Source organism: Ascaphus truei, chromosome 1 (genome assembly GCF_040206685.1).
Source record: "Ascaphus truei isolate aAscTru1 chromosome 1, aAscTru1.hap1, whole genome shotgun sequence".
Taxonomy (NCBI): Eukaryota; Metazoa; Chordata; class Amphibia; order Anura; family Ascaphidae; genus Ascaphus; species Ascaphus truei.
In genome coordinates this window covers 111,299,997-111,318,367 of record NC_134483.1, presented here as the reverse complement: position 1 = coordinate 111,318,367, position 18,371 = coordinate 111,299,997, and the positions used below count along the sequence as shown (strand labels likewise).

At 39.3% G+C, this 18,371-nt stretch overlaps 1 protein-coding gene across 1 annotated transcript in view; it reads left to right on the top strand.

The window, feature by feature from the left end:
• Positions 1-11,726, top strand: part of ELL2 (elongation factor for RNA polymerase II 2) — a 50,665-nt gene extending 38,939 nt beyond the window's left edge. The window contains exons 6-12 of the mRNA XM_075593318.1: positions 1,907-2,031; positions 2,489-2,573; positions 3,003-3,567; positions 4,919-4,982; positions 5,165-5,336; positions 7,401-7,445; positions 7,819-11,726. Coding sequence (XP_075449433.1) covers positions 1,907-2,031; positions 2,489-2,573; positions 3,003-3,567; positions 4,919-4,982; positions 5,165-5,336; positions 7,401-7,445; positions 7,819-7,935 — 1,173 coding nt within the window. The 3' untranslated portion in view covers positions 7,936-11,726. The remainder of the gene's footprint in view (positions 1-1,906; positions 2,032-2,488; positions 2,574-3,002; positions 3,568-4,918; positions 4,983-5,164; positions 5,337-7,400; positions 7,446-7,818) is intronic.
• Positions 11,727-18,371: the final 6,645 nt, after the last annotated feature.

Genomic DNA, 18,371 nt, shown 5'->3' with positions numbered 1-18,371 from the left:
CCTATTTTTTTTTTGTCTGCCTTAACACATTGCGCTCCAGAGGGGCCAACAACGCGTTGCATTAAACTTGCAGAACAATGGTCCAACCCAAGTCTCCATTCAGCATGTAATAGCAGATATCAAAGTACTGATGGCAAACCCCCTCTTTAGGTATGACATGTAGGCAAACTTTGCAGTTACAGGAGAAATCTAAATATGCCAGCACAAAGCCATCTATAATGGTTGCAATGGAGTTTCTCTAACCTTCCCCCGCCCCCCCCCCCCCCCCCCACCCCCACCTCTAACCTTCAGCTCTGGTATTAAAACAAAGCAGGTTGATTTTTCAAATCAGAAACCTGATGGTAAGGGAGTGTGAAAGATTCCTGCACTGCTACATTACTTTTTAGATGTCAGCAAGGTTTCTGCTTTGGTATGATGCTAGCTCATCATACGCAACTGGCATACTATGATGTCTATGTTTAGCTGCAGCAAGCTGATCATTTCTGCTGCAAAATACATGCAGACCCATATTGGGCAGTCTTGCACCTTGAATAGTGAGCAACCATTAAGTCAGCTGTGACTGGCAAGCATAGTGTTACATGCGGCTTTCTCCAAACTTATTTAATACTGTACTATATTCTGGTGTATTCTTTGCATGAAGCAAAAAGCTGAAAGACTCTATGAAAAACCCCTGTATATGTAGCCAAATCTCTCAAATTTAGATTATCTTCAAGGCATGCTATACACATTAAAAAACTAGCCTAACACATTCTACATGTATATTGTAATACCACACAAATGTAAAGTAACATTTTGGATGCAGGAATTTGTGATGGTATTTGATGCTGCATTTTAGCCTCCAATACTGCCAGTGAGCCCTTTGTACAGTATTGTGCTTTCTCTGGAACAGCACAGACCTGTACTCTTTGCTGCTGTGTATAACACTGGGCATGAGAATGGATTCTGCTGGTTCAGAAGAAACACTGCTTATTTTTCTGCAATCACTATACTTCTCTACGTCCAGTGAAAGCAAATACTGGTTCAAATACATTCAGAATTGATCAATGACAAATTATCAAATATTTTGTGCAAATTAATTAAAAAAAATTAAATAAAGATCCCCATAGACTGGTTTTATTGATAGCCAAGATCCTACTTTAGAACTGACAGTCTATCGCCTATCACTAAATGTGTATTGGGGCAAGAACGTGTGGTAGTAAAGAATGACAGGAAGAAATGTCATTGAATCAATTTTAATACTGCATTAAAAGCAAGCCATTTTCATATTTAGACTTCAGTGAGCTAGGGTATCTTTAGTTTTCTGTAGGCAAGTGTCTGCTGTTGAGCTATACTGTAACGTTGATTTATTTAGCATATCCTTTTAAAGAACTTGGATCAACTACAGACTTTAAGATGGCTGTGTAAGGTAGTAATAGAATATGTTCTGGGGAAGTTGTATGCTGTGTTGTGGAGCTCTAGATCTCCAGGCATTCCATAGTAGTACTCAATGAGGCCCAAGTATAGTTGTTGTGTATTAATAGGTGCATTCCCTTTTACTTTGCTAGGAAGTTGTCCTGCATAAAGCACGTCCACTGCAAAGCTGGGTCTGTACCCCAAACTCTTCCCCTCTAGGGATTTCCTTCAAGTCTTAACTGTATGCTTACATCGGTTAAAAGAGCACCGATACACTAATAATGCACTGTAATGGCCAATTATAACTCTCACTTACTCTGGCATGCTGCTTTTAAATGTAAGTAATGGATGACAAAGTGTGTGTCTGAAACATCTCAAAGTTGATGTATTGCTTCCAGCCAGCACTAATACAGTTAAGCAAATACTGCACAATAGTGGCAAATGGTTTACTTATCAAGCTATAATTTTTCCTTCATTTTGCTCATTTTTGACATAAAATCTTTCTTTTTTGTAGGTTGCCAATTTGAACCCCAAGGACAACTCGTATACGCTAAAAGATTTTGTGTACAAAGAAATACATCGAGACTGGCCTGGGTACTTGGAGGGTGATAAACAGTTGTTGGACAGAGTGCTTTCTAGGTATGTTTTAGTTTTGTTGCCATTTTGTTTCTGTTGAATATCTCAAAGCAACATTGCATGATCAAAATCTCTCCTTAAAATGTTCTGACTACCGTTTGATAAAATGGACTTGCCAAGTGGTCCAAATCTACAGTACTGTCCATTTCTTACAGGTTGCCCTTGAAGCTACCTAAAAGCTTTTGCGTAGCTGGAAAAAAAATTTGACATTCTACATTAGTCACACCCATTATAGTGAGGCTCATTAGTTATTGTGGGGGTAGGTTGTTTCAATGTTGACACTACACAATCAACAGGGCAGATCTCCTGGTATATTCTATTTTATCCATAATGTGCTTGGAATTCATATTCTGACTTTTTTTTTTTTTTTTAACCATGAAATGTTGTTTAAACTTACTAGGTCTGCATTAATTTTACTTTTCTATTTTTGTTAACTGGCATGTGGTTTCATTTTTGACAGAAAACTTAATCAGTCTCAGAATGCCACCAGTACCAGTCACTCAGACTCTCCTCCTTTAGGTGCTGCATCTGCTTCTCCTTCCCAGGTATTTTTTGACTCTCACTTTACTCTGTATTTGTAGGGTTAATGGTTTTAAATATTGGGAGTCGTTGCAGGGTGCAGCAAAAAACTAACAGTATGAGTACTGGGTCTGCATCATGAATCGGCAGTAATGGAGGAAAACTGAAATTATATCTTGGAACTGTTCAGAGATGGTGTTTTTCGGAGACTATACATTGTAGTGGTGTATTTATATAAATGTTTGCACTGTTAACGCTTATAATAACTGTTGACTGTTATGCTAGTTTTATAGATTGGGATACTGCCCTTTTAACAGATTGCTGTCACTCATGTTGGGTCCATTGTTTTTGTTTTCCTTTTGACTTTCGCTTTAATTTCTCCTTTTGTTGTGTGGGAGTTGTCAAAACATAAAGTTAATGGTTCATCCATACTTTATTTTTTCTTCTATTCCAAGAAACGACACCTGGATACAGAGTTTATTGATCCTTTGATAACTAAAAAGCCACGGATATCTCATCTTACGAACAGAGTCCATCCAACTTTAAATGGTCACTTGAGTTTGACCAATGAAAAACCAGCACCTCCACCTCCACCTCCACCCCCGCCCTCTGCTGCCACCCCAGCCCTCCCACTTCCACCTGCACGCCTTCCAGGTTCCAACCCTCAAAATATGAACTCCAACTCCAATTCTCCCAGTACGCCTGAGGGCCGGGGAACTCAAGATCTGCCAGTGGACAGCTTCAGTCAAAATGGTGGCACCTATGAGGACCAGCAAGAAAAATATACCTCTAGGACTACTCTGGAAAACTCCATATCAACCCCAATTAAGTTGGGGAACTCCGAGCCCACGGACAATAAAAAACCCATGTTGCACAAAAAGGCAAAGAAAGCCAAAAAACACAAGGATAAAGATCGTAGAAAACTGGACCCTGAAACCACAGAAGAAAAAAAGCCGGTTCCCCTTAAGAAAGAAGAAATAGTCAAGATAGAAAAGAGCCTTAGCCCAGATACAAACAAAGGTATTTATTAGCCTGTTGAATGGAAACATGATTCGTTTTAATTGCAGATTCAATTAGGTTTTGGATATTCTGAATAGGTTTTTTTTTTTACATTATTTTTAAAGAGATGTTTGTATTTAATATCTGCTTGCCATTACTTGAGAAATGGCTTATGTATATGAAATGTTGTATCCCTTGGTGCGGCATAGTATAAGGCTTATTCAGCCGCAAACTGTATAAAATAAGGAAATTTCAACCAAAAAATTGTCACTTGCTGCCTATGGGTGTTTCCTGTTGTGCAGACCAACCGTTCCGCCACACTTTTCTACCAAAGCATGACAGTGCAAAATATGAACTTGTTTGCCATTTTTCATTTTCCATGATGATTAGAGAGGTAGGAAACTGCTACTCATAAAAAATAAACCTGGGGGGATTGCTGGTTTAACCTTGCAAAATGTAATTTCTTACAAGTGTATACAGGCATACCCCGGAGTAAGGACATATCGCCCAATAGGCAAACGGCAGCTCGCGCATGCGCCTGTCGGCACGTCCTGAACAGCAATACCGGCTCCCTACCTGTACCGAAGCTATTCGCAAGCGGGGAGACTATAGAGCCTGTTACAAATGCGTTATTTACATCAGTTATGCACGTATATGACAATTGCAGAACAGTACATGCATCGATAAGTGGGGGAAAAAGTAGTGCTTCACTTTAAGTACATTTTCACTTTACATGCAGGCTCCGGTCCCATTGTGTACGTTAATGCGGTGTATGCCTGTATACTAGTTTATTAGTAAAATCGCACCATTTGGTAAATATTGGCCAAAGACCCATATCTTACAGCACCTGAAGGCACATTATAGCACGTAGGCCACAAGTTGGCAGCTAGTTTCAAGTGTACATATAGACTCCTTGGTAAATGAGGCTATCTTTTATTCCTGTGTAATATTGCTTTCTATGGTGCTGGGAAAAAAGGTTTTAGAAGTTCAGTTGATAAAGATTTAGGTTTATTTAACATGTTTATGCAAAGTTAAACAAGGCAAACCTTTTGTTTTGGATTATGTGACCTAAACATTTAGAACTTTTTTTTTTTTTTGGCACAATTTTCAAATGTTAATTTGGTTTCTCTAACATCACGTTAAAGTCTGACAACTGCAATATAAGTAAATGACGGACATTGCAAATGTGCCTGCAATTAGTGAGCTAGACACATAGTCTATATTCTACAGAAGCTGCTTTGCGGCCAGCATTTGTGCTTGCTTGGTTGTTTATTGGGCATCGGCGGTTTAATTTTCCCTGTACTTGGTTACAATTTATGTGGACAAACTTAATTCAGTATACAATGCGAGTCAAACTTTCTTCTCTCTCCAGACGTTAAAGAGACTTGCACTGCTTCTGATCCTTCATCAACAACGGATCTACCAGATTACATGGTGTAAGTAGATATTTGTGGGAGTAAGATGAACCTGAAATTAAAACACAATTCCCAATTTATTTGCGGGGGCAGAACTTCTAGAATTAAATATTGTCAAGAGGAGTTCCATGACGTTCTCCCTCGACTATTCAAACCCATTGCATAAATAGAACTTTGTAGTGTAATCTGTTTCTTCCCCCTAGAAAATACACTGTTATAGGGTCTACTGAGCAGAGGCAAACTTTCAAGGATGACTTCAACTCAGAATATGACGAGTATCGGAGCTTGCATGCCAGAGTTGACAATGTCACTAGGAAATTTATGCAACTTGATGCACATCGTAAGCGTCTTTCTCCTGGTTCTAAAGAGTATAAGGTAAATAGGTTTAATTTTATTCCATTTGAACTCCATAGAAGGTTTGGTGATTGATCATGGCTTTACAATGTATGCCAACATTGAACAAAATCCAACCCCTTTCCATGCCGGAGAGGGCAGACCTGCATTACATTGTTTTTTTAGTAATTGAATAGCTGGCTTTAAAGCTTAACTGCACAGCATTACAAACCTGACACTACTATGCTGTTCCACTTTCTGCCGAAGCACAAGTAGTGACTGTGTTGTGATGACCACTGCCAGTGCTGGCGGTGTTGTCAGTGCCACTGCACCAAGCCGTGCAAGTAGAGGCCCCGCGCTCTCCCTCGCAACAATTAAACTGATTGCTGGTGTGAGACCACAGGGCCTCTAATTCATATTCTCCTCCCGACATCACCACCTGCATGGTCCCATCATTATTGCTGTGCGACGTCAAATGGTGTCTCTTTGCCATTACAACGGTGTGCCACATGACATTGCCATGACAACAGGACACCCTGTGTTGCCCTTTTGCTGTGACATGACTGCGTGGAGTCCTGTTGTAATGGCAACGCCATTTGATGTCGTGGAGCCGTAAAGACGGGACCATGCAGGAGTAGATGTCAGAAGTTAAGAGCCGAGGCCCTGCACATGTCACTGCACTGGGCCCTGCAAACATCCCAGCCAACCCTGGCAACTACTAGTTGTGTTCCTCAAACAGCGCAAATAGTAGCAAAAACACAATCTTTATAGCAATAAAATCACTCTAAGCATGTATCAAAAATGCAGACATCAGGAAATTATAAAAAAAAAAAACGGTAATTGCCTGTTAAGAGTAGTAGCTTCTGCTATGCCCAATGGCGTGAAATCCCCTGTCTCCGTCTTTGCAGTCGGTGGGGAGGGGGTGCCAATGTTGCCACCTGGTGGTTGTTCCCAATGCTGGCGTAATGGCCCTCTGGGTGGTAGCCTCAGGGGCTTTCTTAGCTTGGCTCGCGGTGGCTGGCATTCTCCGTTTCTGCCGATCCCGTATGTGGCGTCTGCGTGATGACCCAGACGTGACTATTTCCTGTTCTCAGGAAAGGGTTTCCTTGGGCCTGCAGTTGCTGGTCTCCAATCAGCTGGCAGAGCTCCGTGAACTTACGGGTTACTTCTACGCAGTTCAAGAGTCCACAGCCTAGACAACGGGTGCTCGTACGTGCTATCTGGTGACTCACCTTTCCACTGCTTGTGTTCCTCCAACGGCTGATCTTATAGCGAACGCGATGCCATGTCGCGACAAAACAAATGCATTGCTTCATTCGCTTATAGTAATCGCGACGGATTGGTCGCGATCGCTGGAAGTCATCTCTATTTGATTTTCCAGCGACGTCGCGTCACTGTCACCGCCGGCACTATAAATGTAGCATAAGTAAGCTGTTGGTAATGTTTACTGCCTCATGCATAGAAACTTCATTTTGATAAAGATGACATGTTAAGAGCTCATTTAAAAATAAAAAAAACCCACTTTGCACTGACCATTGGAGCTTTTAAAATAGCCATGGTTTAGTAATGCCCCACACCAAGTAACTACTGCTATGAAGGTGTTAGCCTTGTGCGGCACACTGAATAAAGATCTGAATGATGGGGTTACTAAAAAGGAGCAGTGTCTCCAGGATTGTGCAGTTGCAGTATGTGAGCGTGTTTTCACTTGTGTAGCACAGTAAAGTGCCCCTTTTTTTTTCTTTCCAAAATGGTAGAAAAGATCGCACTTTAGAACTGTGGTTTTACCTGGTTACTGCCCATGTTAACAGCCCAATTGCTTACAGGTGAAGATACAAAATATGCTATGTGGATAAGTGTTTATATAAATATGTACTAGTGTGTACAATGGCTTAGGCTTCCGTCTATTTAAAAAATTACCCAGGAGATGTAAATAACACCACTACCTGTGTGTGTGTGATGTGGAAAAATCTCATTTTTGAAACCAGATTTTTGAGCATTAATACTTGGGGTTGTTGTTAATTGTGTGTATATATTTGTATGTATGTTAATCAAAATTAAGATATACATCATTGGTATTTCAGTGTCACCTTTTTGTTTAACTTGCAGATTATACATGAAGAGGTTCTACAAGAATATCGCAAGATTAAGGAGGTATGTATAGTGCCCCTCCAACACTAGACATAGAAAGGGGTATAGGTTTTAAATCTGCTAGCAAATAATCATACATGCCTCAATCATATGAGAACCTGTGCATGAGTTTTGCAGAGACTAACATTTATTTTAATTAAAAAAAAAAAAAAAAAAAAAAAAAAAATTTGACTTAATGGTTTGCATCATTTTTTTTTTTTTAATGTTTTAAACATGAAACAAACCGTACCCAAGTCCTATATATTAGACGACTATCAAACAATTTAGAGCTTGGCAGAACAAAGCATGCTGGTTTAGTGTCAACACTAATATATGCTAAGGGATTCAACTGCCCTTTTTTTAACTAGTGTTTTTTTTTTTTTTTTTTTTTTTTCAGACCAGTCCAAACTATCATGAAGAAAAGTACAGATGTGAATATCTGCACAACAAGCTTGCTCACATAAAAAGACTAATAGGAGAATTTGACCAACGACAGGCAGAGTCCTGGCACTAAAGCTTTGCTTAAACAAGATGTGAATAAACTTAACGTTATTTATTTAAAATTCCAGATGTTACTCTAGGATAAAAAAAAAATGAAACTTTGCTCAGAAGTTTCAGTATTAGCAGAATTGAGTTCCTTTTTTCCTTGCTTCTCTGCCTATTTAAAAGCTGCTCTCTTTTCCTTATTCTTCAGACTTTCATTTATCTGTGAAAATCGATGTAGCTACTAGAGTTCTGGTGCCTACACTTGGTGACACGCACATTTTAAGTGTAGCAAAATATGATGTGCTTTTGGATAAATGTCTGTCTTCTGACGTCTCTTAATGCAAACCCTTTGCCTTAAACGGTAGAAGGTTTAAAAAAATTTGCACAAAATATATATATCTAAAAAAAAAAAAATTAAAAAAAAAAAAAAGATTGGAGGGTTAAGGGAAGAAAGGTGTAAAATAAAACCTATCTTTACCTTGAACATTATCTTGTCCTTGCAAATCGGACCCCCAATGCAATTGATGCCTTAAGGTGTTTGCTTGTGTATACTTAGTGTAGCTGAGTATTAGCTACACCGCTTCCCATTTTACTGAAACAACGGGAAGCACACTGTGGCCTATCGGCGTCTGGGAGTGTGCTTGAATGCGTGCAAGGGCTGCGTGGGTGTGAGCATGCATGAAGAAAACAAAAAGCTGCTATTTAATAGGCCAAACGCTCAGGTTTAAACAACTGGCGAGTGTTGTAGGGTTTTTCCTATGAATTTGCTACTTCTATAGTGGAAAATGAAAACATTTCCATTTCAACAATTTGTCAGCTTTATTAACATTGACAGGGGAGGGGGAGTGAGGGAGCTGATACTTGTACAAAGAATGAATGGCCCCTTCAATACTGAAGGGTTCTACTACTTGTGAAGGGGTTTAACAGATAATACTTTTTGGGCAAAAATTTCAGAAATTTAGCCATGTAGGTGACCTATTTATATACTGATATAAAGTATTTTTTGAAAAGAGATATGCAAAGAAGCTATTACCTACATGTATATTTAAAGAGTTTTCTTTGCTCCTGAGAGCTAGGAGTAAAACAAAGTACAGATCTATTTAACTTTAAGAAATACTGTGATCATCAAACAGCACAAACTTTCATTTCATGCAATGTACCAGTTTATTTTGAAACTATCATTTATCACATGGGAACATTAAATTATTTTGTTAAAATGATCTAAGCATTTTGAATTAACCTGGACTTATGTTCTTTTATTATTTTTTGGGGTCCTTCAATAAGTGCTGCCAATGAGAAAGGGAAGCATTGTTTACAGATTTGATTATTGGAATGTTTGCCAAAAATGTTGGTAGTATTTTTAATAAACGTTGCATCCAGCATCAACTTGTTTTTTTTTGTCACTGTAAACCAGAATGTTTGTGTGCAATTGTCACAAATGTTGACTACCAGTAAATAAATAAATGAAGGTTTTTTTTTTGTTTTTTTTTAGCACTACTTCACATTTATATTTTGGCCTAAATAAGAAAAGCAAATTCAAACACATTGTGTTGAAACGATGTCCGTATATATTATTATTTATTATATAAAAAATTTTATTTGAGTAGTTCTTGCCCCTATTTAAAAAAAAAAATTCAGTGGCCTGCAACACATAGCTATGCAATGTAGCGCTCTGGCTGTTTGAAATGCCCGCACTGACTTCTAATAGTAAACAATGGAGTATTCAAAAGTTACAGGACAGTCTGCCACTTAACCTTACATATGTCACAAATGGCAACCATGAATCTATTATAAACTTAATAAACAGTTGTATTTCATAAATTACCCTGTTCACATCAATGCACTTTGTCTGTCCAGCAATTCTTGTCTTCATCCAATGTAAAGTTGTAGTATGGAAAAAATACGATGCCCTTTTTGCACTGTAGGAGCAGTTTTCTTTTCTTCTCTCTTTTTTTTTTTTTTTTTTTTAATCAAGCAAATGGCTTACACATATTCTGGTTTACAGGACAAATGTTCAATAAAGCTAGAAGCTGGAGTATGCAGATCCAACACTGTGTTTAATAAGCCTATACCCACTGTAAAAGCCTTAAGATAAATAGTTTGCCTTATGATTTGGGCATTCTACAGGCCTAGTAAATGTTGTACACCTTAACCTACAGTATGCTACATTCCTGTTGAACAAATAATGAATCCGGCAAATGAAGACCTCTTCAGTATTGTCACCATCGACTTGTTTGTTCATGCAACAAAGATTAATAGATAAAACATTGAGGTTTCAATTACTGTGATTTGATCTGTTGTACAGAAATGGTGTTCACCTTGACAAAGGACAAGTCTTATTGAGCTACTTGTTTAATAAATACATTGTTAAGCATATGTTTAAAGTTGAATTAACATGTTTCTGTCATTCTGAAATTGTATGTTAACAAAAGTTTTAGCAAACATGTGGATAAGGTGAATGTAGATGTATTCCTGAGCACGTCTTGCCACTAAATGTTTCCAACTTCCCTAGGTATTTAAAATGTAATCCACAATACCCTAAAAGGAAAACTGGGGAACAGAATCAAATTGTCATATTTGCCATAAGCTTTCCTCAGTCACTTATTGTAACATATTTGTTCAATTTACTATTGAATTCCACATTCACAACAATGTGCCAGCCTGATATTTGGGGTTTTCCCTTTTCAGGGTACTATGAATGATTGCTCATAATATAAATATGTTCTTTAATATCCATGTTCTTACTGCAGATCACTTTCAGAAATGTCATTTGTGCGTTTTTGATAAATGTGTATTTGTGAAAAGATCTGAATCTGACAGATATTTATCATGTTTTGCTATGTTGGTGATATTGTTGCTTGACTTGGGGATGAAATTTTAGGACCCCCATCCTCCAGCAGAAACATTAAAGCGGTAGTGCTACCTATATAGCCCTTGCATGTTTTTATAGCTGTCTAGGTTCAAGGGCCAATACGAATAATACTTGGAGGTTTGAAATACAAATAAATAAAATATTTTAATGGGATAACCGCTTGAGCCTCCACTGAAGTCCTTGTAGCAACTGTTTGGTATTTTTGAGACTGCCTCACAAATGTATCTGGGAAGGCATGAAATTGCCTCAAAGTAGCACTATGTAATTTTGGAATTGTGGCTCTGACCGCTATATCATCCAGGTGTAAAGATGCATCTTGTGAATAGTGAGCTTGTAGGATTGCATTTGCCATCCTCTGCCTTGTTGCCGGTTAACAGTCCACGCCTTCTATTGGCAGTTGTATGCATGTAGTACAGTTTCTCAATCCTCTCCTCGGGACATCCTCCCCCCTCCCTCCCCCGATACAGCTGATTTTTAGAAATAATCTGTCACTAAACACACACTTATCTTCTATCTGAAAATGTGGTTAGCTGGTTATTCCTGATGCATCGTATGGCTGGGGTTTTGACTCCCAAGGAAAGTGTTAAACACTTGTATATTCCATGAAGGGTTAATCTAAGTCTATAGCTGCCCCTTGCAACTTTTTAGAACGTGCAACAGTTCTGCTACAGTGGTACCAACAGGGCTACTTATCTAAAAGTAGAAGTGTAGCACTACTTCTGCGTTAAACAATATTAAGAGTAATTGAAGTTTACATTGGCTGTTAACCCTGCACAAAACTATAACACAAAGTGTTATACCTTTTCTCAAATGGTCCATACACGCTGTATTAAAAATCTAGAAGGTAAAATGGCGTTGGGGTATTTTATTAGCTAATTTTTGAGCCAATGTTGCCCCATTGTGGTATACAACAATTTCAGTTGTTTAATAAAATGTTAACTTTGCAAGTGTTGCATTTGTTGTGTTATTTTGTGTGTGTGTTCTAAAAGCATCAACTTTCCAGTCAAATTACAGCAATCTCTTTGCCTCAAGCTTAAGGCCTCGCTCACTCTGCTAGCTACACGACGTACACGTTTGTCACTCGTGTTGGCAATGGGAGTTTTCAGATTTGAAACTACTCCCAGCGGTAAAGTACAGCGTTGATGCTGCTGAAACGCAGAGACAACTGAATTTGTGATTTTGTGCGGCAGCAACGTCACGTGTACTTCGCCAGCCAATGAATGAAAGGGCCATATTTTTGCCCTAAAGAGGATGACATCTGCCCCTGTCTCGCCTACTGTCGGTTCATTCAGTCTGCTGGGGATGTTCACACAGGCTGAGCTCACTCAGGGGTTGCACACATAACAGATCAGTCTCTACCAAACCTGGACCACCAGTGTTCCCTTTTTTTCAGTCAACACTACTATGCATCTAGTCTTGTAAGCGTCCTGGCTAGGGGTTATTACATAAGACTCCCTTTCTTGCCGCATATGAATACGGTTACAAAAAATGTTTTATTTGCAATGTTGCCAAGTACGACACCTATGTTCTATAAACACGAAAACATATACTTTTAAATAACCTACTTGCATCAAACCTCCAACCATACAATCCATTTAAAATGCTGCTATTTGCATTATCTCCTTCAATATGTGTATATGGTTCTGACCTAAATACGCTGCTGTTGCCTATTAATCATTTGTAGAAATTACAGCATTTGCCTTTCTGCCTGTGAACCGCCATATATCACTGTACTCGTTACACCCCTAAACACCTTGTGCTCAACTCAATATCTCCCCTTTGCATCTTTTATCTCTCTAGACCTCTCCTGGCCTAAACCTTTATAATCACACTTACCTATGGAATGTTCTTCCAATCAAAATTCACCTCTTAAAATAATCATCTTTAAATTACCCCTCTACAAATCACTCCAGATGCCCTTGACCTCTCAGGCGAAAAAATGTCCGCAATGTCTTCGAACATACCACTTGAACTGTAAACTCTTTGGCAGAGCCTCCATTTGCCTTATGTTACGTCCATCACACTTCTACCCTCTGTACTTTAATTTACCATGTAACAATTTTGTGATGTGCTTTGTAAATGGAGCTATAAAAATTATGCTTGCATATATTTAGCAAATATAGAAGTTGGGTGAAACCAAAAGTAGTTCTGCAAATGTACAAAGATAATGGACAGTCCTTGTTTGAATTGCCATTTGCTTAGGTTGTGTATCTTGACAATATGAGAGATTAACTTTTGCCTAGACTGATATTCAAGTGACGGTCACTGAGTAGGTTATCTCAAAGATGCTACATGTGTAAGGCTAAGGCCCCACTCCCTCAGTCAGCGCGCCCGCACTGCAGACAGGCGGCGTGCTGACAGGCAATTGACCGCTACTTGCGGTCTGTAGGAGGGGGCGTGGTTTGAGCTGAGGGTCGGTCTGTTCGTGTCCCCCCTCCCCTGCGTGCAGGAGCCTGGAGATATGAAACCCACGACACACACACAACAGCTTCCCTCACACAGCGCTCCTCCACTCACAGACGCTCACACACACAAGGGGAAATCGGAAAGGGGGGGAAATGTAGGCAGAAATATTTAGCCAACGATCCGGTTTCCTCTACAGAGAAAGTCAGGATATGTGATATGTGATTTAATGGTGAGCCGATGATATGTCCTGTGTATGTTTACACGCAGCCTGCTCAGCCCCTGCTGCAGTGCAAGGGTAGGCATATACATACACACTTTTCCCCCCGAAGCTCCTTCCCTGCTCCCCTCCCAAGCCGCCTCCCATCCGTAGCTCCTGCCCTCATTGGCTGACTGCCGCACCAAGTGACGCGTCAGAGCTGCAAATCACTAGGAGCTTGTAGCATCGGCCGGCTGACGCGTCACAGCACGCAGTCGGCCAAGTCAGAAGGTGCAATAAAAACTGTTAGCTACAGATCTGTGGGAATGCAATACTGTTTACTTGGCTGCAAGAATTGCCAGTAATCTAGTGGAGCATAAAGATGTTTAATTTGCAAGTAGATATTCTGCATCCTTTCAGCTTTAATTTAGCTGTCTTTCAGACTTAATATCACACTGTTTAAAGTGCTTTACCACAGCACTAGTGCTATATGTACTGTAACTGGAGCTCATCTAAATTGGCTAGGAAAATAGCACTGCTACAAAGATATATATTTTAATGTTGATTTGTTATGCACTACAACAGTATTGGATTGGCTGCGGACAGGAATTGTTTTCCACTGTACACCAGATTTCGATAAAACACTTAATATTAAATGGAACTACAGAGCAATGCATTAGTGACACGGCAGGAAAAGGATTACATTTACACATTTTCAAATATTTGATTCCTGCAACATGAAGGGTCGCTGTATCATCTTCTGCTCCAGTAATAAACACCACACTCATTCCAAAGTACCAGTTGATGAGAATTGGCAGCATTGTCTTTTTGGTCTACATTGTAAAACAAGACCAGATTACTGCTCCAAATCCTTGGAGTGCCATGTTTTGGATAACCTACACTGATACAATGCGTGTGAAGCTACATTGCCAGCGTAGGAGTGAGGTGAGGATGGTTTTGTCTGTCTAACATTTATTGGTTTTGTATTGAGGTTTGGTCAGCATAGGATTTTAATCTCCCATACTGAACCAATGCATTATTTCTAAAGTACTAATTAATTAGAATCTAAAAACGGTACTAAAAAATAAATAGAAAATCTTTTTTTCGTAGCCATCACAAAATATAGAACAGTTATAAAACGTGTAATGTACTTTTAATAAGAGTAAGGTACCAAACCTTGGCATGAATATTTCACCCATTGACGCAATGTGTTGCTGCTGCATTATTAAACGGTGCAATTTTAAAAACAATACGTGTGTACGTGTGTACGTGTGTACACAATCACCATGTTGGGCCAAGAAATGTACGACAGCTTGCAACCAGGGCTACAGAGATTTCCCGGGGCCAATGACGAGTTACGTCAGGGCATCCCCCTCCCCCTATTTCACTCCTCACGAGCCCCTCTGTGTACCCCTCTTCTCATGTCTTTCTTTCCCCTCCGTCTCACTCCCTCCTCGCTCGCTCCCCCTCCCGCCTCGCATGTATATATCTTCCCTTCGTCTCACTCTTACTCCCTCTTTTCCTCACTCCCTCCTTCTGTCAATTATCCCACTCGCTCAATCCCCCAGCACAAAATACATACCAAACCCCCCCATTCCATATTAAAGACCCCCCCCTACTCCCCACAATACATATTAAAAGACCCCCACTCCACATATACATACACACCCCCCTTGGGGATGGCTGGGCCCAGTGGCTGTGGGGGTCCAGCGGCCGGTGCTGCAAGTTGGTGCCAACCTCTGGCCAGGCCAGATCCAGTTGTGGCCGGGTCCCGGCTCTATCAGCTGCAGGCCTCCTTGCTCTGTGTCCCACACCGAGCTTCAAAAGTCATTGCGCACCGGAAGCTGAGGCTCAGCTTACGTCCGGTGTGCTGACGGCAGAGGTTGGAAACTCTGTGTGGGACACAGTGAGGAAGAGGCCTGCATCTGATGGAGAGTCAGTGCCCGGCCGGGAGCCTGGCCAGAGGTCTGGGCCAATTTGCAGCACCGGCTGCCAGGCCCCCTAGAGTCACCGGCCTGGGACACTTGTCCCTTCTGTGTCCCCCCTCCCCCCCCCTGTCGGCGGCCCTGCTTGCAACAAACATATTGCATAATGTTCATAAGATTTAACACAAATATTACCATAGAAAATAGTTTAAGCTGCATTAATAAACACTGATTGTGATTAGTTCTGCAATTTTTGTAATGTTTAAATATTTTTTTTTCAGTTTTTTTCAGTTTACTTAATTTAGTAAATGATTCAAAATCGCAAATCATTTAACGTTGTTTTATATATCACCCATTGAAAAATTGGTTTCTAACCAGTGTAACACCCCCTCCTATTTTCCAACCTTTTGGATGGTTAGTAATCAACTCATTTGCTTTAAAACTTGTGCAGAAAACAGTACCTTATTTATTAAATAACAATTACAAAAAAAAGTCTGAAATCTGCTTTTATTTTTTTAAAAAAAATTTCTCCTTCTCCAGCTACAGACCAAGTATAGGGGGAACTAAACAGGTTAGTGGTGAAAAGCAGTTGGTCAAAAACCAATAGCGTTAATCTGATTTACCAAGTGAATGATCCCTATGGTTAAACTGCAGGGTTTCAAACATCAAAAATGCTTTATCATCTTTTCTGCCAAGACTTGTAGAGCTTGAATGTGGTGTTAAAAGTGCTGATTTTCATACATAGAGTTGGGGGGGAAAAAAAGATAGATCTTGTTTTTGGCAGTGACTGACCTTTTGTAAAGTCAGGAATAACAGAAATTTAGGTAATAGAAATTTTACTGAGCAATCTACCAGTCCATTAGATTTACCTAATGTCAATTTAGTCTTAAATCAAAACTTGTACTATAGGTTTCTTTGGGGCGGAAACTGACTGTCCATTAACTGTTCTCCAAACTTTACCACATATCAAATCGATACCCCCGCTTCCCAACATGTCAATGAACCAAACAGAAGAGGCAAGAGACGGTAACATCGCAAAAAAATATTAGCTAGAGCCCTTGTTCACATATTGAATAAATATGGTTAAAATTTGGGTTTGAAAAAAAAAAAAAATACCGCAATTTAAAGAATTTGACATTTTCTTGCCATGGCTCAAATTAATTCTGCATAAATTGTTACAATTACTGGTCGAGCTCCAGGACCAGTATAGAAAAAAGATTTTCAAGGCCGCAAAATATCAGAGCAAAATAAAATCCATTTCATATTGACTTTCTTTTGGTGTTGCCCAGAGGCTGAAGTTCACGGAGATTGTTGGCAGGCAAAACGTGGACTCTATAACTGTGCTAAAAAAAAAAAATATCTGCTCACAAAATATTTTCCTAAAACATTTATGGTACATGTATGAGTTTAGAATATACAGGAATACTTTTTGAATATAGTGATCCATTTATCTGTTCTGATTTCTTCGTTAAATTAAATGTGACTTGGATTACAAATACTTGCTCCACAACTTTAATGACCTGTTTTTAATAGCTCAACATACAATTTCTTAACAGATGATGTTTGCACCTGATAATTCAAAGATTGTGTCTAAGCTCACGTGTAAAGAATGTTTGTGTTCTTTCCTCTGACTGCCTCCCTTGTCCTATTAGACTTGTTTGTTCCATATATACTGTTCCTTCAACGCGTGTAATAAGGTGATTAAAGGCAGAGCACCTTTATCTTTATAGCACCATTTGGGTACATAGTGCTTCACAGCTGTAATACACGTGCCATAATAATATAACAATGGGAAGAAGCGTTTCAGCTATGACGTAACAATAGGAAAGGGAGTCCCTGCTCTTAAATTTACAATCTACGTACCATATACTTTCTTCCTCCTAATCTACATATCCTGTGCATCTTTAACTCTACTTAAACACCTGTCACCTAGTACGAAATACATAACTGAACTAATCCACTTACTTCGAATTTCAGTCATAAGGATCAATGTGAGCCAACCGCAGTGAAATATTAGGTTACAAATAGGTGAATGGCACCATTATAAAAATAACATCTAACCGGTATAAGTATTTTTAATCAAGAGGAACCAACTGCTTTGAAGAGTTATGTTCTTGAAGTAATTGTTCAACTTCGATCTTTTTCCTTTCTGTAAACGAATAATGCAGCGGTCATTGGTGAAAAAGATGAACAATTATTAGCGGATGAAATTCGATGTACAGTACCAACACAAGAAACAAACACAAGTAAACTGTCTGCTTTAAGTATGTAAAATGAATGCAGTTCACCAGTGATTTAATCAAAATTTTTGGGGGTCTTTGTATCACAGTACTAATACTGAAATGGTGTAATTATTTGGTCTTGTAATAATGTGCATTGACATATGTAAGAAAGTTACAGATCAGGTTCCTTACATTTGGTGTTGAGAGAACAAAGCTGCACCACCAAAGTTTGATATTGAAGTGGCAACATGTAGTTGATGTTGTTTGCATTGGGTTAAGGCAGTAAATCATTTTGAGACCCTTTCTATCTAGTGCCCTAACTATGAAACAAACATTCAATTGATAAAGCTGTTATATGAATGGCATGTCCACTATTAGCACCCCATTTTGTTCACTAAATAAATCACCTTGCATAGGGAGAGGGTAAAGGGTTATTCTATATTTGTACTATTAGAAACAAATGGTGGCTTTGTTTTTTTAAATAGCTACTTTATGCACGCTCTTTTCACAAAGGAGGAAAAATCACTTTGGGCCCATTCATTTGTGAATAATAACCCTAGAAATCCATGTGATGGGTATGGTTTTAGGCATTTTCCATACGGACTCTGAAATAGCCAGTCTGACAAGTTGCAGATTAATCAGCTCTAAAGGCACATACTAAGAATAGTGAACTATATTTGCATAAACACCTGGTATTTTCCCAAGTATAAATCATATAGTAAATATAATTACTGCCTTGGCTTGTTCTTTTATTGCTTGGGTGAGTTATACAGCCTACTCCCTATGACAGGAAGCATCCCTCTTCCTTCACGTGAACCTATTGAGAAAAAGGCATTGTGACAT